At 46.3% G+C, this 22,131-nt stretch overlaps 1 protein-coding gene across 2 annotated transcripts in view; it reads right to left on the bottom strand.

Annotated features, from left to right (window-relative positions):
- Positions 1-1,677: 1,677 nt before the first annotated feature.
- LOC143293094 (protein lin-37 homolog) overlaps positions 1,678-22,131 on the bottom strand; it is a 37,650-nt gene continuing 17,196 nt past the window's right edge. The window contains exons 5-9 of one of the 2 annotated variants that reach the window (XM_076604003.1): positions 16,701-16,882; positions 8,547-8,660; positions 3,761-3,834; positions 1,866-1,967; positions 1,678-1,815 (exon numbers count right to left, since the gene is read on the bottom strand). In XM_076604003.1, coding sequence (XP_076460118.1) covers positions 1,874-1,967; positions 3,761-3,834; positions 8,547-8,660; positions 16,701-16,882 — 464 coding nt within the window. In that variant the 3' untranslated portion in view covers positions 1,678-1,815; positions 1,866-1,873. The other variant, XM_076604002.1, reaches the window with a different exon arrangement.

Raw genomic sequence — 22,131 nt, 5'->3', positions numbered from 1 at the left:
TACATTTCCAGCCTACTCCTACCTTGGCAGCACACTGTCACGAAAAGCGACCATCGACGATGAAGTGAACGTCAGGATTGCAAGACTCTATGCAAATGTCTGGAACAGAAGAGGCATTAGTCTTGAGACCAAGCTAAAGATCTACAGAGCAGTAGTTCTCCCCACACTACTGTACACCAGCAAAACTTGGACAGTGTACCAACGACATGCCAAAAAGCTGAACCACTGCCACACAACATGCCTCAGGAAGCTACTGAACATCAAATGGCAAGACAGGACCCCAGACACAGAGGTGCTTGCAAAAGCCACCCTTCCCAGCATCTTCACCATTCTGATGCAGTCCCAGCTTTGCTGGGCTGAACATGTGGCGTGCATGCCAGACCATCGGCTGCCCAAAAGGCTCTTCTATGGCGAGCTGCAACAAGGGAAGACATCACACGGAGGCCAGAAGAAGCGCTTCAGAGATACTCTGAAAGTCTCTCTGAAAGCGTTTGACATCAACCCTGAATCCTGGGAGGAATCTGCAATGGACTGTGACAAATGGCGCGCTGCTGTGCACAAAGGCGCCAAGTTGTGTGAGGCCAACAGGACTGCTGCAGCTGTTCAGAAGAGGCAGTCCAGAAAGTCACGGGCAAACAAGCTCCCTGACAATGATATGCCTGTCTTTTTCTGCCCCAGCTGTCAGCTAACATTTTGTGAGCAGATTGGACTATTCAGCCATCTGCGCATTCACAGATAGACTCATGAGCATCCCCCCCCCCCACCCCCCCACCTCCAAACTTGTCCCAGAACAGGTGAAAAGCCAAGGTAAATCCTTTAGGGCCTCCAGGGTTAGTCGTGATCTGTAACACACCTACAGTGTTAGTCATGAGCTGAAACACCCCTACAGTGTTAGTTATGAGCTGTAAAACCCCTACAGTGTTAGTTATGAGCTGTAAAACCCCTACAGTGTTAGTTATGAGCTGTAAATCCCCTACAGTGTTTAAATCATGAGTCCTAACACCCCTAAACTGCTTCAGTCATGAGCTGTAACACCCTTAAAGTGTTACAGTCATGAGCCGTAACACCCCATACAGTGTTACAGTCATGAGTAGTAACAACTCTAAAGTGTTACTGTCATCAGATGTAAAACCCCTACAGTGTTACAGTTATAAGCCATAGTTCCTATAAGGCAGTCCCCACACTCGATCACAATTCACCACTCTGCACACTGTTGTTTCCTCAATCCTTCTGTGGTGAGGAAGGCAGACATGATCTCTGAAGGTGTCCCCACACACAGCCAGTTTCACATTTCTCTAGCTGTCTTTCATGTTGCTCAAGCTGTCTTTCATTTTGCTGTCTTTCACATTGCTCTAGCTGTCTTTCGTGTTGCTCTAGCTGTCTTTCATGTTGCTCTGGCTGTCTTTCATGTTGCTGTCTTCTTTCTTTCATGTTGCTATGGCTGTCTTTGATGTTGCTATGGCTGTCTTCCTGTCGTGTTGCTATGGCTGTCTTTGATGTTGCTATGGCTGTCTTCCTGTCGTGTTGCTATGGCTGTCTTTCATGTTGCTCTAACTGTATTTCATGTTGTTCTGTCTTTCACATTGCTCTGTCTTTCATGCTGCTCTGGCTGTCTTTCATGCTGCTCTGGCTGTCTTTCCTTCATGCTGCTCTGGCTGTCTTTCCTTCATGCTGCTCTGGCTGTCTTTCATGCTGCTCTGGCTGTCTTTCCTTCATGCTGCTCTGGCTGTCTTTCACATTGCTCTGTCTTTCACATTGCTCTGTCTTTCATGCTGCTCTGGCTGTCTTTCCTTCATGCTGCTCTGGCTGTCTTTCCTTCATGCTGCTCTGGCTGTCTTTCCTTCATGCTGCTCTGGCTGTCTTTCACATTGCTCTAGCTGTCTTTCATGTTCCTTTCAAACATGTCCTGCAGTAGGTGCATGCTTCGTGCGTACCTCATTTCATTCGTTGCACTGGCTTCTCGCCACCTGAAAAACACCCAGGGTAATTGGTAAAGAGACAACTGCACTGGCTTCTCGCCACCTGAAAAACACCCAGGGTAACTGGTAAAGAGACAACTGCACTGGCTTCTCGCCACCTGAAAAACACCCAGGGTAATTGGTAAAGAGACAACTGCACTGGCTTCTCGCCACCTGAAAAACACCCAGGGTAATTGGTAAAGAGACAACTGCACTGGCTTCTCGCCACCTGAAAAACAACCAGGGTAATTGGTAAAGAGACAACTGCACTGGCTTCTGGCCACCTGAAAAACACCCACGGTAACTGGTAAAGAGACAACTGCACTGGCTTCTGGCCACCTGAAAAACACCCAGGGTAATTGGTAAAGAGACAACTGCACTGGCTTCTGGCCACCTGAAAAACACCCAGGGTAACTGGTAAAGAGACAACTGCACTGGCTTCTGGCCACCTGAAAAACACCCAGGGTAATTGGTAAAGAGACAACTGCACTGGCTTCTGGCCACCTGAAAAACACCCAGGGTAACTGGTAAAGAGACAACTGCACTGACTTCTGGCCACCTGAAAAACACCCAGGGTAACTGGTAAAGAGACAACTGCACTGGCTTCTGGCCACCTGAAAAACACCCAGGGTAACTGGTAAAGAGACAACTGCACTGGCTTCTGGCCACCTGAAAAACACCCAGGGTAATTGGTAAAGAGACAACTGCACTGGCTTCTGGCCACCTGAAAAACACACCTGGTTATTGGTATAAATACAGACAGCTGCGCTGGCTTCTCACCGCACAACTCACAAGGATAAAGCTGTAAACATCACACAACTCACAAGAACAGAGCTGTAAATATCACACAACTCACCAGAACAGAGCTGTAAACAGCACAAAACTCACAAGAATAAAGCTGTAAACATCACACAACTCACAAGGACAGAGCTGTAAACACCACACAACTCACAAGGACAGAGCTGTAAACACCACACAACTCACAAGGACAGAGCTGTAAACACCACACAACTCATAAGAACAGCTATAAACACCACACAACTCACCAGAACAGAGCTATAAACACCACACAACTCACCAGAACAGAGCTATAAACACCACACAACTCACCAGAACAGAGCTGTAAACACCTCACAACTCACCAGAACAGAGCTGTAAACACCTCATAACTTACAAGAACAGAGCTGTAAACACCTCACAACTTACAAGAACAGACCTGTAAACATTACACAACTCATAAGAACAGAGCTGTAAACACCACACAGCTTACAAGAACAAAACTGTAAACATACAACTCACAAGAACAGAGCTGTAAATCGCACACAACTCACAAGAACAGTTATAAACACCACACAGCTCACAAAAACAAAGCTGTAAACAGCACACAACTCACAAGAACAGAGTTGTAAACAGCACACAATTTACAAAAACAAAGCTGTAAACACCACATGACTCACAAGAACAGAGCTGTAAACACACAACTTAAAAGAACAGCTATAAACACCACACAGCTCACAAGAACAGAGCTGTAAACAGGACACAACTCAAGAACAGAGCTGTAAATAGCACAGAACTCACAAGAACAGAGCTGTAAACAGCACAGAACTCACAAGAACAGAGCTGTAAACAGCACAGAACTCACAAGAACAGAGCTGTAAACAGCACAGAACTTACAAGAACAAAGCTGTAACCATCATACAACTAACAAGAACAGAGCTGTAAACAGCACAGAACTTACAAGAACAAAGCTGTAACCATCATACAACTAACAAGAACAGAGCTGTAAACAGCACACAACTCACAGGTTTCTGATCTGCTTCCAGCGCACCATATGATCAAGCAACAGGTGTTCTGGGGGAGGGCATAGGTCAGGGTCCTGAAACAGGTGTGTACACAACAGGTCTCAATACAGGTGTCTACATGTCTCAATACATGTCTTGGTCAGTGTCCTGAAACAGGTGTCTACATGTCTCAATACATGTCTTGGTCAGTGTCCTGAAACAGGTGTCTACATGTCTCAATACATGTCTTGGTCAGTGTCCTGAAACAGGTGTCTACATGTCTCAATACATGTCTTGGTCAGTGTCCTGAAACAGGTGTCTACATGTCTCAATACATGTCTTGGTCAGTGTCCTTGAACAGGTGTCTACATGTCTTGGTCAGTGTCCTGAAACAGGTGTCTACATGTCTCAATACATGTCTTGGTCAGTGTCCTGAAACAGGTGTCTACATGTCTTGGTCAGTGTCCTGAAACAGGTGTCTACATGTCTCAATACATGTCTTGGTCAGTGTCCTGAAACAGGTGTCTACATGTCTCAATACATGTCTTGGTCAGTGTCCTGAAACAGGTGTCTACATGTCTCAATACATGTCTTGGTCAGTGTCCTGAAACAGGTGTCTACATGTCTCAATACATGTCTTGGTCAGTGTCCTGAAACAGGTGTCTACATGTCTTGGTCAGTGTCCTGAAACAGGTGTCTACATGTCTTGGTCAGTGTCCTGAAACAGGTGTCTACATGTCTCAATACATGTCTTGGTCAGTGTCCTGAAACAGGTGTCTACATGTCTCAATACATGTCTCGGTCAGTGTCCTGAAACAGGTGTCTACATGTCTCAATACATGTCTTGGTCAGTGTCCTGAAACAGGTGTCTACATGTCTCAATACATGTCTTGGTCAGTGTCCTGAAACAGGTGTCTACATGTCTCAATACATGTCTTGGTCAGTGTCCTGAAACAGGTGTCTACATGTCTCAATACATGTCTTGGTCAGTGTCCTGAAACAGGTGTCTACATGTCTCAATACATGTCTTGGTCAGTGTCCTGAAACAGGTGTCTACATGTCTCACCTCTTACCCCTCACTGCCTCACCTCTTTACCCCTCACTGCCTCACCTCTTTACCCTCACCTCTTACCCCTCACTGCCTCACCTCTTTACCCCTCACTGCCTCACCTCTTTACCCCTCACTGCCTCACCTCTTTACCCCTTACCTCTTACCCTCCACTGCCTCACCTCTTTACCCCTTACCTCTTACCCTCCACTGCCTCACCTCTTTACCCCTCACTGCCTCACCTCTTTACCCCTCACTGCCTCACCTCTTTACCCCTCACCTCTTTACCCCTCACTGCCTCACCTCTTTACCCCTCACTGCCTCACCTCTTTACCCCTCACCTCTTTACCCCTCACTGCCTCACCTCTTTACCCCTCACCTCTTTACCCCTTACTGCCTCACCTCTTTACCCCTCACTGCCTCACCTCTTTACCCCTCACCTCTTTACCCCTCACCTCTTTACCCCTCACTGCCTCACCTCTTTACCCCTCACCTCTTTACCCCTTACTGCCTCACCTCTTTACCCCTCACTGCCTCACCTCTTTACCCCTCACCTCTTTACCCCTCACCTCTTTACCCCTCACTGCCTCACCTCTTTACCCCTCACCTCTTTACCCCTCACCTCTTTACCCCTCACTGCCTCACCTCTTTACCCCTCACTGCCTCACCTCTTTACCCCTCACTGCCTCACCTCTTTACCCCTCACCTCTTTACCCCTCACTGCCTCACCTCTTTACCCCTCACCTCTTTACCCCTCACTGCCTCACCTCTTTACCCCTCACCTCTTTACCCCTCACTGCCTCACCTCTTTACCCCTTACCTCTTACCCCTCACTGCCTCACCTTACCCCTCACTGCCTCACCTCTTTACCTCTCACCTCTTTACCCCTCACTGCCTCACCTCTTTACCACTCACCTCTTTACCCCTTACTGCCTCACCTCTTTACCCCTCACTGCCTCACCTCTTTACCCCTCACCTCTTTACCCCTTACTGCCTCACCTCTTTACCCCTCACCTCTTTACCCCTCACTGCCTCACCTCTTTACCCCTCACCTCTTTACCCCTTACTGCCTCACCTCTTTACCCCTCACCTCTTTACCCCTCACTGCCTCACCTCTTTACCCTCACCTCTTTACCCCTCACTGCCTCACCTCTTTACCCCTCACTGCCTCACCTCTTTACCCTCACCTCTTTACCCCTCACTGCCTCACCTCTTTACCCCTTACCTCTTACCCCTCACTGCCTCACCTCTTTACCTCTCACTTCTTGCCCCTCACTGCCTCACCTCTTTACCCCTCACCTCTTTACCCCTCACTGCCTCACCTCTTTACCTCTCACCTCTTTACCCCTCACTGCCTCACCTCTTTACCCCTCACTGCCTCACCTCTTTACCCCTCACCTCTTACCCCTCACTGCCTCACCTTACCCCTCACTGCCTCACCTCTTTACCCCTCACTGCCTCACCTCTTTACCCCTCACCTCTTACCCCTCACTGCCTCACCTCTTTACCCCTCACTGCCTCACCTCTTTACCCTCACCTCTTTACCCCTCACTGCCTCACCTCTTTACCCCTCACTGCCTCACCTCTTTACCCCTCACTGCCTCACCTCTTTACCCCTCACTGCCTCACCTCTTTACCCCTCACCTCTTTACCCCTCACTGCCTCACCTCTTTACCCCTCACTGCCTCACCTCTTTACCCCTCACTGCCTCACCTCTTTACCCCTCACCTCTTACCCCTCACTGCCTCACCTTACCCCTCACTGCCTCACCTCTTTACCCCTCACCTCTTACCCCTCACTGCCTCACCTCTTTACCCCTCACTGCCTCACCTCTTTACCCCTCACTGCCTCACCTCTTTACCCCTCACTGCCTCACCTCTTTACCCCTCACCTCTTACCCCTCACTGCCTCACCTTACCCCTCACTGCCTCACCTCTTTACCCCTCACCTCTTACCCCTCACTGCCTCACCTTACCCCTCACTGCCTCACCTCTTTACCCCTCACTGCCTCACCTCTTTACCCCTCACTGCCTCACCTCTTTACCCCTCACCTCTTTACCCCTCACTGCCTCACCTCTTTACCCCTCACTGCCTCACCTCTTTACCCCTCACCTCTTACCCCTCACTGCCTCACCTCTTTACCCCTCACTGCCTCACCTCTTTACCCCTTACCTCTTACCCCTCACTGCCTCACCTCTTTACCCCTCACCTCTTACCCCTCACTGCCTCACCTCTTTACCCCTCACTGCCTCACCTCTTTACTCCTCACTGCCTCACCTCTTTACCCCTCACTGCCTCACCTCTTTACCCCTCACTGCCTCACCTCTTTACCCCTCACTGCCTCACCTCTTTACTCCTCACTGCCTCACCTCTTTACCCCTCACTGCCTCACCTCTTTACCCCTCACCTCTTTACCCCTCACTGCCTCACCTCTTTACCCCTCACTGCCTCACCTCTTTACCCCTCACCTCTTTACCCCTCACTGCCTCACCTCTTTACCCCTCACCTCTTTACCCCTCACTGCCTCACCTCTTTACCCCTCACCTCTTTACCCCTCACTGCCTCACCTCTTTACCCCTCACTGCCTCACCTCTTTACCCCTCACCTCTTTACCCCTCACTGCCTCACCTCTTTACTCCTCACTGCCTCACCTCTTTACCCCTCACTGCCTCACCTCTTTACCCCTCACTGCCTCACCTCTTTACCCCTCACCTCTTTACCCCTCACTGCCTCACCTCTTTACTCCTCACTGCCTCACCTCTTTACCCCTCACTGCCTCACCTCTTTACCCCTCACCTCTTTACCCCTCACTGCCTCACCTCTTTACCCCTCACTGCCTCACCTCTTTACCCCTCACCTCTTTACCCCTCACTGCCTCACCTCTTTACCCCTCACCTCTTTACCCCTCACTGCCTCACCTCTTTACCCCTCACTGCCTCACCTCTTTACCCCTCACTGCCTCACCTCTTTACCCCTCACCTCTTTACCCCTCACTGCCTCACCTCTTTACCCCTCACCTCTTTACCCCTCACTGCCTCACCTCTTTACTCCTCACTGCCTCACCTTACCCCTTACTGCCTCACCTCTTTACCCCTCACTGCCTCACCTCTTTACCCCTCACCTCTTTACCCCTCACTGCCTCACCTCTTTACCCCTCACTGCCTCACCTCTTTACCCCTCACCTCTTTACCCCTCACTGCCTCACCTCTTTACCCCTCACCTCTTTACCCCTCACTGCCTCACCTTACCCTTACTGCCTCACTTTTTTACCCCTCACTGCCTGACCTCTTACCCCTCACTGCCTCACCTCCAGCTGCAAATAACCATGAGTTTGTAAAGCATTAAGTTCTGTCTCTTACTGAGGATAGGTGCAATATAAATAGCCATATTGTTCATCATTCATTCCATGGAGGAGAGTTGCTTTTGACTTTTTGGGGTCAAAGGGCAGAAGTAATAAAGTAAGCATTCACATACACACATACAGTTGATAAAGGACAAAAAACTTCACCACCTCTATCAGTTATCATGTTTCAAAGCTTGTCCAAGCCTGACTAATCTTGAATTTCCTTGACTGATGTTTCAATTTCAGTTTCTAAAGGAGGCATCACTGCATTCAGATAAATCCATAATTATACACTACCCCACATCTGCTAGGCAAATGCCTGACCAGCAGCAAGACCCAAATTTACCTGTTGAATATTCATTGTCTCCCACCCTCCATTTACCCATTGAATATTCATTATCTCCTCCCCCATCTACCTGATGAATATTCAGCATGTCGACTGGCCTGGGAAGAGGAACAGGAATTCTGCAGCCACAGTCAGTGAACTCATCCTTCACTGGGGTCGGCATGCGGTGCACGTCTGGGAACGTCTGCAGCACAAAGGTAATCATTCATCAATTATAGTAATAATAATTTATTGTACTTATAATAAGGTGCAAACTACCCCTATAATGGACTCAAATTGCAGATATGAATAATCACACAAAAAAGCATAAAATATGCCCTACACACACACACACACATGCACACACGCACTGACACATACACACAATAAACACCTACCCACAAGCACACATACACTACATGAAAACTTCAATGGGGTGAGGGGTGGGGGTGGGGGCCACACAAGGGGAGTGAAGAGGGTGGGAAGGAGAAAATGACTGCTTCGTCGCATCCAAATGCCACTTTGAACAAGTAGGTTTCTAGTTTCGTTTTGAAAGAGGACAGAGTTGGTGAGTGATGGAGTTCCAGAGGAAGAGAATTCCAGACAGAAGGTGCTTGATACTGAAAAGCCCTTTGACCAAATGTCTTTGAAGAGACTTTGGGGACTTGAATGAGCTTTTCTCCAGAAGACCTGAGAGAACAGGAATGGGTGTAAATATGAAGGACCAAAGATAGGTAAAATGGGTGAGAATCTTCGAAGTGGTGACAGGCCAATATGCCAATTTTGCAGTGAATTCTGTACTGAATGGGCAACCAATGAAGTTGAAACAAGAGAGGGGTAACTCTGGAAGCATTGTTCAAGATCATCTGAAGGTGTGATATCAAATCAGAGGGGAGACCAACAAGTAGTGAATTGCAGCTGTCAATGTGACGGAGAATCAAAGGAACAGACAAGATGAGTGGTTGCTTCAACAGTCATATACAGATGTATGGTATAGATTTTTCTTTCTAATTTATCATTGTTGCAATATATACAGGTAGCAGGCAGTGGTGTTATTTATTTCATTATTGTTCCAATATACAGGTATCAGGCAGTGGTAATCATTTATTTTATCATTGTTCCAATATAAAGGTATCAGGCAGTGGTAATCATTTATTTTATCATTGTTCCAATATACAGGTATCAGGCAGTGGTAATCATTTATTTTATCATTGTTCCAATATACAACTACCAGGCAGTGGTATCCATTTATTCTGTGATTGCTGCAGTATACAAGTACCAGGCAGTGGTATTCATTTATTTTATCATTGTTCCAATATACAGGTATGAGGCAGAGATATTCATTTACTTATTTTATCACTGTTCCAATATATATACATTTTACTAGGCAGTGGTATTTATTTATTTTATCACTGTTCCAATATATATACATTTTACCAGGCAGTGGTATTCATTTACTTATTTCATCACTGTTAAAATATATAGGTACCAACTACATTGCAGAGTATTCATTTATCTTATCATTGTTACAACTTACAGGTACCAGGCAGTGGTATTCATTCAATAACTCATCATTGTTACAACTTACAGGTACCAGGCAGTGGTATTCATTCAATAACTCATCATTGTTACAACTTACAGGTACCAGGCAGTGGTATTCATTCAATAACTTATCATTGTTACAACTTACAGGTACCAGGCAGTGGTATTCATTCAATAACTCATCATTGTTACAACTTACAGGTACCAGGCAGTGGTATTCATTCAATAACTCATCATTGTTACAACTTACAGGTACCAGGCAGTGGTATTCATTCAATAACTCATCATTGTTACAATATACAGGTACCAGGCAGTGGTATTCATTCAATAACTCATCATTGTTACAACTTACAGGTACCAGGCAGTGGTATTCATTCAATAACTCATCATTGTTACAACTTACAGGTACCAGGCAGTGGTATTCATTCAATAACTCATCATTGTTACAACTTACAGGTACCAGGCAGTGGTATTCATTCAATAACTCATCATTGTTACAACTTACAGGTACCAGGCAGTGGTATTCATTCAATAACTCATCATTGTTACAATATACAGGTACCAGGCAGTGGTATTCATTCATTTATTTTATCATTGTTACAAAATACTGGTACCAGGCAGTAACATTCATTTATTATATCACTGCTGATGGGTACTAGGCAGTGGTATCTATTTATTTTATCACTGCTGACGGGTACTAGGCAGTGGTATCTGTTTATTCTATCACTGCTGATGGGTACTAGGCAGTGGTATCTATTTATTCTATCACTGCTGATGGGTACTAGGCAGTGGTATCTATTCATTTTATCACTGCTGACAGGTACTAGGCAGTGGTATCTGTTTATTCTATCACTGCTGATGGGTACTAGGCAGTGGTATCTATTTATTCTATCACTGCTGATGGGTACTAGGCAGTGGTATCTATTCATTCTATCACTGCTGACAGGTACTAGGCAGTGGTATCTGTTTATTCTATCACTGCTGATGGGTACTAGGCAGTGGTATCTATTTATTCTATCACTGCTGATGGGTACTAGGCAGTGGTATCTATTTATTCTATCACTGCTGATGGGTACTAGGCAGTGGTATCTATTCATTCTATCACTGCTGACAGGTACTAGGCAGTGGTATCTATTTATTCTATCACTGCTGATGGGTACTAGGCAGTGGTATCTATTTATTCTATCACTGCTGACGGGTACTAGGCAGTGGTATCTATTTATTCTATCACTGCTGATGGGTACTAGGCAGTGGTATCTATTTATTCTATCACTGCTGATGGGTACTAGGCAGTGGTATCTATTTATTCTATCACTGCTGATGGGTACTAGGCAGTGGTATCTATTCATTTTGTCATTTTTGCTTACAGCCCAACCATCCACTGGGTCAAGGGTCATATCAGGACTTAAAACATCATCAATATTAAATTGATCCCACGTAACATGGAAGGAAAACACCAGAAATGAAAATCAGTCACAAGTACAGTCACAATCATGAACATACATCTGGGACATGCCTCTGACACAGACCAATCCATCAACACTAACCAGGGCACTGACAACACTAACCAGTGCCATGACAACACTAACCAGGGCACTGACAACACTAACCAGTGCCATGACAACACTAACCAGGGCACTGACAACACTAACCAGTGCCATGACAACACTAACCAGGGCACTGACAACACTAACCAACCAGGGCCCTGACAACACTAACCAGGGCCCTCCCAACACTAACACTAACCAGGGCCCTGACAACACTAACCAGGGCCCTCCCAACACTAACACTAACCAGGGCCCTGACAACACTAACCAGGGCCCTCCCAACACTAACACTAACCAGGGCCCTGACAACACTAACCAGGGCCCTCCCAACACTAACACTAACCAGGGCCCTGACAACACTAACCAGGGCCCTCCCAACACTAACACTAACCAGGGCCCTGACAACACTAACCAGGGCCCTCCCAACACTAACACTAACCAAGGCCCTGACAACACTAACCAGGGCCCTCCCAACACTAACACTAACCAGGGCCCTGACAACAATAACCAGGGCCCTCCCAACACTAACACTAACCAAGGCCATGACAACACTAACCAGAGCCCTGGCAACACTAACCAGGGCCTTAACAACATTAACCAGGGCCCTCCCAACACTAACCAGGGCTCTCCCAACACTAACACTAACCAGGGCCCTGACAACACTAACCAGGGCCCTCCTAACACTAACCAGGGCCCTGACAACACTAACACTAACCAGGGCCCTCCTAACACTAACCAGGGACCGGCTAACACTAACACTAACCAGGGCCCTGACAACACCAACCAGGGCCCTCCCAACACCAACACTAACCAGGGCCCTGACAACACTAACCAGGGCCCTCCCAACACTAACACTAACCAGGGCCCTGACAACACTAACCAGGGCCCTCCCAACACTAACACTAACCAGGGCCCTGACAACACTAACCAGGGTCCTCCAAACACTAACCAGGGCCCTCCCAACACCAACACTAACCAGGGCCCTGACAACACTAACCAGGGCCCTCCCTACACTAACTAACCAGGGCCCTCCCAACACTAACACTAACAATGGCCCTCCCGACACTAACCAAGGCACAGAGAACAAGATTTTGCAAACCTCTTCATGTTACATTTGTGTCATACTAGACATTAAGGTCTTCAGATACACAAAGAACAAGGTGTCCTCAGATACACAAGGTGTCCTCAGACACACAAGGTGTCCTCAGATACACAAAGAACAAGGTGTCCTCAGATACACAAAAAACAAGATGTCCTCAGATACACAAGGTGTCCTAAGATACACAAAGAACAAGGTGTCCTCAGATACACAAGGTGTCCTCAGATACACAAGGTGTCCTCAGATACACAAGGTGTCCTCAGATACACAAGCAACAAGGTGTCCTCAGATACACAAGGTGTCCTCAGATACACAAAAAACAAGATGTCCTCAGATACACAAAGTGTCCTCAGACACACAAGGTGTCCTCAGATACACAAGGAACAAGGTGTCCTCAGATACACAAGGTGTCCTCAGATACACAAAGAACAAGGTGTCCTCAGACACACAAGGTGTCCTAAGATACACAAAGAACAAGTTGTCCTCAGATACACAAGGAACAAGGTGTCCTCAGATACACAAGGTGTCCTCAGATACACAAAGAACAAGGTGTCCTCAAATACACAAGGTGTCCTCAGGTACACAAAGTGTCCTCAGATACACAAAGAACAAGGTGTCCTCAGATACACAATGTGTCCTCAGATACACAAAGAACAAGGTGGCCTCAGATACACAAGGTGTCCTAAGATGCACAAAGAACAAGGTGTCCTCAGATACACAAAAAACAAGGTGTCCTCAGATACACAAAGAACTAGGTGTCCTCAGATACACAAGGTGTCCTCAGATACACAAAGAACAAGGTGTCCTCAGATACACAAAGAACAAGGTGTCCTCAGATACACAAAGAACAAGGTGTCCTCAGATACACAAGGTGTCCTCAGATACACAAAGAACAAGGTGTCCTCAGATACACAAGGTGTCCTCAGATACACAAAGAACTAGGTGTCCTCAGACACACAAGGTGTCCTCAGATACACAAAGAACAAGGTGTCCTCAGATACACAAACAACAAGGTGTCCCTAGATATACAAACAACAAGGTGTCCTCAGATACACAAGGAACAAGGTGTCCTCAGATACACAAGGTGTCCTCAGATACACAAGGAACAAGGTGTCCTCAAATACACAAAGAACAAGGTGTCCTCAAATACACAAGGAACAAGGTGTCTTCTGATACACAAGGTGTGGCCATACAAAGCAACATCACACTGCGCACAAAGACCATACACAGCATCGCCATACTGCACACAAAGACCATAGCAACATCATACTGCACACAAAGACCATAGCAACATCACACTGCACACAAAGACCATACACAGCAACGTCACACTGCACACAAAGACCATAGCAACATCACACTGCACACAAAGACAACAGCAACATCACACTGCACACAAAAACCATACAAAGCAACGTCACACTGCACACAAAGACTATACAAAGCAACATCATACTGCACGCAAAGACCATAAAAAGCAACGTCATACTGCACGCAAAGACCATAGCATCATCATACTGCACACAAAGACTATACAAAGCAACGTCATACTGCACGCAAAGACCATACACAGCAACGTCATACTGCACACAAAGACCATACAAAGCAATGTCATACTGCACACAAAGACAATACACAGCAACATCATACTGCACACAAAGACTACAGTGACGTCATACTGCACACAAAGACAACAGCAACATCACACTGCACGCAAAGACTATACAAAGCAACGTCACACTGCACACAAAGACCATACAAAGCAACATCACACTGCACGCAAAGACCATACAAAGCAATGTCATACTGCACACAAAGACCATAGCAACATTATACCGTACACAAAGACCATACAAAGCAACGTCATACTGCACACAAAGACCATAGCAACATCACACTGCACACAAAGACCATTCAAAACAGCATCACACTGCACACAAAGACCATACAAAGCAACATAATATTGCACACAAAGGCCACACAAAGCAACATCTTACTGCGCACAAAGACCTTACAAAGCAATGTTATGCTGCACACAAAGACCATACAAAGCAATGTCATACTGCATACAAAGACTACAGCAACATCATACTGCACACAAAGACCATACAAAGCAACATCATACTGCACACAAAGACCATACAAAGCAACATCATACTGCACGCAAAGACCATACAAAGCAACATCATACTGCACACAAAGACCATACAAAGCAACATCATACTGCACACAAAGGCCATACAAAGCAACATGTACACAAAGGCCATACAAAGCAACATTACACTGCACACAAAGACCATACAAAGTAACGTCACACTGCACACAAAGACCATACAAAGCAACATCATACTGCACACAAAGACCATAGCAACATCATACTGCACACAAAGACCATAGAAACATACTGCACACAAAGACCATACAAAGCAACATTACACTGCACACAAAGACCATACAAAGCAATATCATACTGCATACAAAGACCATAGCAACGTCATACTGCATACAAAGACCATACAAAGACCATAGCAACGTCATACTGCATACAAAGACCATAGCAATGTCATACTGTACATAAAGACCATACAAAGCAACATTATACTGCACACAAAGACCATACTAAGCAACATCATACTGCACACAAAGACCATAGCAACATCATACTGCACACAAAGACCATAGCAACATTATACTGCACATAAAGACCATACAAAGCAACATAATACTGTACACAAAGGCCATACAAAACAATATCATACTGCACACAAAGGCCATACAATACACACTGTGAAACAAACATATTTCCACTTCTCATCATCCTATAAATTTGTGCCTTCAAGGTCTCTCTGCTTCTGCCAATGATAAAACTGTTCCCAAATTCAACAGAGTGGTGGGAGAGTTTTTAGTTCTTCAGCTGAACAAACAAGAAATTCCCTGCCGTTTTCAGTCCTGCAGTCTCTCACTCACATCGTTTTGAACAAATCTAGAAGCCTTCTAAACTTCCTTTTCAAGCAATGTCCACATGATTAAGACAAACCAGATCACAAACTTGCCCACACCTCCTACAAGACAAACCATGACCCAACAACTTGTCCACACCTCCTCCTACAAGACAAACCATAACCCAACAACGTGCCCACACCTCCCACAAGATAAACCATCACCCAACAACATGCCCACACCTCCTACAAGACAAACCATCACCCAACAATGTGCCCACACCTCCTACAAGACAAACCATGACCCAACAACAACATGCCCACACCTCCCACAAGATAAACCATCACCCAACAACATGCTCACACCTCCTACAAGACAAACCATGACCCAACAACATGCCCACACCTCCTACAAGACAAACCATGAGCCAACAAGATGCCCACACAACTACAACAAAAACCATGACCCAACAACATGCCCACACCTCCTACAAGTCAAGCAATGACCCAACAACTTCCCCACACCTCCTACAAAACAAGCCATGACCCAACAACATGCCCAGGCCTCCTACAAGACAAACCATGACCCAACAACATGCCCACACCTCCTACAAAACAAGCCATGACCCAACAACATGCCCAGGCCTCCTACAAGACAAACCATGACCCAACAACTTGCCCACACCTCCTACAAGACAAACCATGACCCAACAACACGCCAACACCTCCTACAAGACAAACCATGACCCAACAACATGCCCACAACTCCTACAAGACAAACCATGACCTAACAACTTGCCAACACCTCCTGCAAAACAAACCATGACCCAACAACTTCCCCACACCTCCTACAAGACAAACCATGACCCAACAACATGCCCACACCTTCTACAAGACAAACCATGATCCAACAACATGCCCACAAACCATGATCCAACAACATGCCAACACCTCCTACAAGACAAACCATAACCCAACAACATGCCCACACCTCCTACAAGACAAACCATGATCCAACAACATGCCCACATCTCCTACAAGACAAACCATAACCCAACAACATGCCCACACCTCCCATTACACAAACCATGAACCAACATTGAACAACTTGCCCACACCTCGTCGTCCTGTGAGGTGGAGGGTTCAGGAGGCTCTGGTGTGGGCGTCCTCTCTCTTTTGTGCAGGGTGCGGTTGCCAGGCTGGTTCTGTATCCAGGCACGGCAGATTGGGTAGAGCGGGGAGTTCTCGTCAAACTGGGCCAGGTCTACACTGCGGTCAAACAGCTTCATCACAAACGTCTCTGCAATCAGATGTCACTCTGCTGCATCTCCTGTGTTATACTGCGTTGCATTGTACTTTGTACTGCATTATACTATACTGTATTGTATTGTACTGTGTTGTACTGCATTATACTATACTGTATTGTATTGTACTGTGTTGTACTACATTATACTATACTGTATTGTATTGTACTGTGTTGTACTGCATTATACTATACTGTATTGTATTGTACTGTGTTGTACTGCATTATAGTATACTGTATTGTATTGTACTGTGTTGTACTACATTATACTATACTGTATTGTATTGTACTGTGTTGTGCTGCACTGTGTTGCAGTGTACTGTAATGTACTACATTATACTAAACTGAATTGCATTGTACTGTGTTGTACTACATTATACTATACTGTATTGTATTGTACTGTGTTTACTGCATTATACTAGTATTGTTTTGTACTGTGCTGTATTGTATTGTGTTGTACTGCATTATACTACACTGTATTGTTTTGTACTGTGTTGTATTGTGTTGTACTGCATTGTACTACACTGTAATGTTTTGTACTGTGCTGTACTGTATTGCGCTGTACTGCATTATACTACACTGTACTGTATTGTACTGTGCTGTACTGTACTGTGTTGTACTGCATTATACTACACTGTATTATATTGCATTGTGTTGTACTACATTATACTACACTGTATTGTATTGTACTGTGAACTTGAACTTATTCCTCTTGATTCCGTGGGGAACATAGGGCCGCAACAACACTCCTCCAACGCACCCGGCTCTGGCTGGTCCTCTTCAGTTCGGCCCACGTCATTCCGGCCGCCCTGGTCTCTGCCTCAATGCTTCTCCGCCAGGTCTGCTTCGGACGGCCAACTTTCCTTTTCCCCTGTGGGTTCCAATCAAGAGCCTGTCTTGTGATGTTTGTTGCAGGCTTGCGTAGTGTATGGCCTATCCATCCCCATTTCCGTTTCTTGATTTCCGTCTCCAGTGGGGCCTGTTTTGTCATGTTCCAAAGTTCTTCATTGGAGACAACCTCTGGCCATCTGATGTTCAGGATGTTTCTTAGACATCTGTTGGTGAATGTCTGAAGCTTGTGGGTGCTGGTCTTTGTCACTCTCCACGTCTCTGAGCCATAGAGTAGAACCGACTTCACGTTGGTGTTAAAAATCCGCATCTTGTTGCGGATTGAGAGGGCTGTCGATCTCCAGATTGGTCGAAGGGTGTTGAAGGCGTGTCTTGCTTTGTTGATACGGCTCTTGATGTCTTCGTCCGTCCCCCCGTCTTTGCTGACAACACTGCCTAAGTAGACAAACTTGTCAACCTCCTTGATGTTCTCTTGGTGTAGTTGCACTGGATCTTGCTTCTTGTTGTTGACCCTCATGACCTCTGTTTTCCCAATGTTGATTTGGAGTCCAGTCTTCTCAGCTTCTTCTGCCACACGACATAGTTTCTCCTGCGCATCTTGCTGCCTGTGGGAGAGAAGACTTATGTCATCTGCGAAGTCTAGGTCCTCCAGCTGTTTAGTGAAAGTCCACTGGATGCCTGTCCTCCGATCTGCTGTAGACTGCCTCATGACCCAGTCAACCACCATCAGGAAAATGGTCGGTGAGAGCAAACAACCCTGACGGACGCCGGTTTGCACACTGAAAGGTTCCGTCAGTTTCCCATTGTGGATCACTTGACAGGTGGCGTCTTCGTACATTTGCTGGATGATGGTTACAAACTTTGGTGGAAATCCATAGTGGTACATCAGTCTCCAGATGACATCTCGGTCGACGCTGTCAAAAGCTTTTTGAAAGTCGACGAAGACTGTGTACAGGGGGGTCTGCCACTCCAGGGACTGCTCGATGATGATGCGCATGGTTGCGATGTGATCCGTGCACGAGCGATCTTGTCGGAAGCCTGCTTGTTCGTCCCGAAGTGTCTTGTCCAAAGCGTTCTTCAGTCTCTCAAGGATGATTCTGCTCAGTACCTTGCCCGGAATAGACAACAGCATGATTCCCCGCCAGCTGTTGCAGGATGAAAGGTCCCCTTTCTTTGGCAGCTTTACAAGATGTCCTCTTTTCCAGTCTTTTGGCACTCGCTCCTGTTCCCAGATCTTGCAAAGGAGAGGGTGCAGCATCTCAGTTGAAGTCTGGATGTCGGCCTTCAGAGCTTCAGGTGGAATTCCATCTGGGCCAGCTGCCTTTCCTGACTTGAGGGACTTGATGGCCTTGACGATCTCGGTCTTGCTGGGAGGGTTGGTGTTGATGTCGAGGAGCTTGGTAGGTGGCGGGATGTCTGGTGGGGCGGGTGGTGCTGGTCGGTTGAGCGTTTCTTTGAAATGCTCCGCCCATCTTGCTCTCTGCTGTTCTTCGCCAAGGATGGTGTTTCCGTCTTTGTCCTTGACGGGCCGGCTTGGGTTGCTGTTTTTCCCGGAGAGTGTCCTGGTGATCTCATACAGGCGCTTCATGTTCCGCTGACCTGCTGCACTCTCAGCTTCTGCTGTCAGTTCCTCGATGTAGGTTCTTTTATCTTTTCTCGCACTTCGCTTTACTTGTCGGTTCGTCTCCCAGTACTGTGCTTGTAGCTCATGTCTCTCGGCTTGATCTTGCGTGCAGTTGATCTGGTCTTTCAAATGCTTCCTCTCAGTGATGAGTGTCCAGGTGTCTGTTGATAGCCACTCTTTGTGCTTCCTCGTTTTCTTGCCCAGGACTGTTTTGCAAGTTGTTGTCCAGGTCTCTCGAAGGCTGTGCCAATGTTCTTCTATTGAGTCCTCTGGGAGTTGGGAAAGCACACTGAACTTGTTCCTCAATTCAATCTTGAACTCTTCTGCTTTGAGTTTCTCCTTCAAGCTGTGCACGTTGTACTTGTGCGATGGTCTTGCAGCCTGGTCGTTGTAGGCCTTCAGCTTGGTTTTGAGTGCTGCCACAACCAGGTGGTGATCCGATGCTGCGTCTGCGCCGCGCTTTACCCTGACGTCGTGCAGGCTTCGTCTCCACTTACGACCAATGGTGATGTGGTTGATCTGGTTCTCGGTCTTGCCGTCAGGGGAAACCCACGTGGTCTTATGGATGGTCTTGTGGGGAAACAAGGTGCCTCCAATGACCAGGTCATTGAAGGTGCAGAACTCCATGAAAAGTTCTCCATTCTCATTCTGCACTCCAGTGCCGTGTCTGCCCATGATGAGCTCTCTGTTCGTGTTGTCGGCGCCTACCTTGGCATTCAGGTCTCCCATGAGGATCTTCATATCTCTTTTGGGTGTCTTGTCTATGACTGCTTGGACTTGTTGGTAAAAATCATCCTTCTCTTCGATGACTGCCACGTTGGTAGGGGCGTAGCACTGAATGATGGTAACTTTCCTGCCCTTTGAATTGAAGCGTGCCGTGAGGATCCTTGGTGACATAGGCTCCCAGGACAGCAGTGCTCGTGTTGCTTCGGGTGTCATCAGCAACGCTACTCCGTGGGTGTGGGGTTGGCCTTCTTCCTGTCCAGAGTGGATGATGGTGTCTCCACTCACTAGTTGCGTTCTTCCTGATCCTGTCCATCTTGTCTCACATAGGCCTAGAATCTTCAAGTTGTATCTTTGCATCTCACGACAGACTTGAGCTGTTTTGCCTGTCTCGTATAGGGTTCTGATGTTCCAGGTCCCTATCCTGGTTTTGGCCTTGGTCGTCAGAAGAGTTGTCAGCGCACTGGCTTCCCAAGGGCTTTCACCAGCTCGCGTCATGGGCTCTACCAGAGAGTACCCCTCCTGGACCAAGCAGTTCTCAGAGTTTGTTGTTGCAGTTTCTGTAACAGTCTTCTTTTTACAGAACCGGGTTGTTAGCCTAATTCAAACCCCCAACCTGGAGGACCAGTGGGTACTATTCGTCTGGTCTCTACCCTTTGACCTGTCTGACTTGGGTGGCCCTACCAGGAGACGAATCTCCCGCCAGCATAGCTCTCAGGGTTATTGAGACACGCAAGCCCCCCAACCACGGCAAGGTTGCACCCACTGGGAGGGTATTGTACTGTGCTGTACTGTATTGTGCTGTACTGCATTATATTATACTGTACTGTATTGTACTGTGTTGTATTATATTAAAAATAATAAGAACGATGACAACCAGAGAAAAAGGAACCATAAGATCCAGTCGATTGAACATATCAGTATAATATTAGCTGCATCATTTTTTTTTTTTTTTTTAAGAAGAAAAATTATTCACACACAAGCCACAGATATTACACAAAAAATTCATGTGAAAAAAAGGTGTGGAAGAAAGGTATGTAGAAAGGGATATCAGTGTTCAGAATCTTGTGTGTACGTCACAGAAGTCACTTGACAATTGAAAATCAGGAAATCATTCTGAGGGTGCACATGGAGGCACCAAGGGATGTAACACATGATCAAGTAGAGTGGGTGTTGAGGGTGACTGACAACTGGGCTTCCAAAAGAAAGAGAATTCTTTGAGAATTCTGTTCAGTACAAACTGTGGTATGGAGGCTACCAGAAAATGTATCACTTCTCAGTTCTTCGAGAATTCTGTTCAGTACAAGTTGTGGTTCGGAGGCTACCAGAAAATGTATCACTTCTCAGTTCTTCGAGAATTCTGTTCAGTACAAATTGTGGTTCGGAGGCTACCAGAAAATATTTCACTTCTCAGTTCTTCGAGAATTCTGTTCAGTACAAGTTGTGGTTCGGAGGCTACCAGAAAATATTTCACTTCTCAGTTCTTCGAGAATTCTGTTCAGTGCAAGTTGTGGTTCGGAGGCTACCAGAAAATATTTCACTTCTCAGTTCTTCGAGAATTCTGTTCAGTACAAGTTGTGGTTTGGAGGCTACCAGAAAATATTTCACTTCTCAGTTCTTCGAGAATTCTGTTCAGTACAAGTTGTGGTTCGGAGGCTACCAGAAAATATTTCACTTCTCAGTTCTTCGAGAATTCTGTTCAGTGCAAGTTGTGGTTCGGAGGCTACCAGAAAATATTTCACTTCTCAGTTCAAACAGGATCCTGTTCAGCACAAGCTGTGGTACTGAGACAGCCAGCCAGAAAATGTATCACTTCATTGCACTGCACTATATTACACTGCACTGCATTCTATTGCACTGCACTGTACTGGATTGATTGCACTGCGCTGCATTTCACCGCATTGTACAGTGATTTGTATTACTTTATGTCACAACAAATTTCTCCGTGTGAAATACAGGTTGTATTATTTTATGTTACAACAAATTTCTCTGTGTGAAATACAGGCTGCTTCGCAGAGGGACAGCGCGTTGTATTAGTTTATGTTACAAC

This window comes from Babylonia areolata, chromosome 18 (assembly GCF_041734735.1).
Source record: "Babylonia areolata isolate BAREFJ2019XMU chromosome 18, ASM4173473v1, whole genome shotgun sequence".
Taxonomy (NCBI): domain Eukaryota; kingdom Metazoa; phylum Mollusca; class Gastropoda; order Neogastropoda; family Buccinidae; genus Babylonia; species Babylonia areolata.
This window is presented reverse-complemented; position numbering and strand designations above follow the sequence as displayed.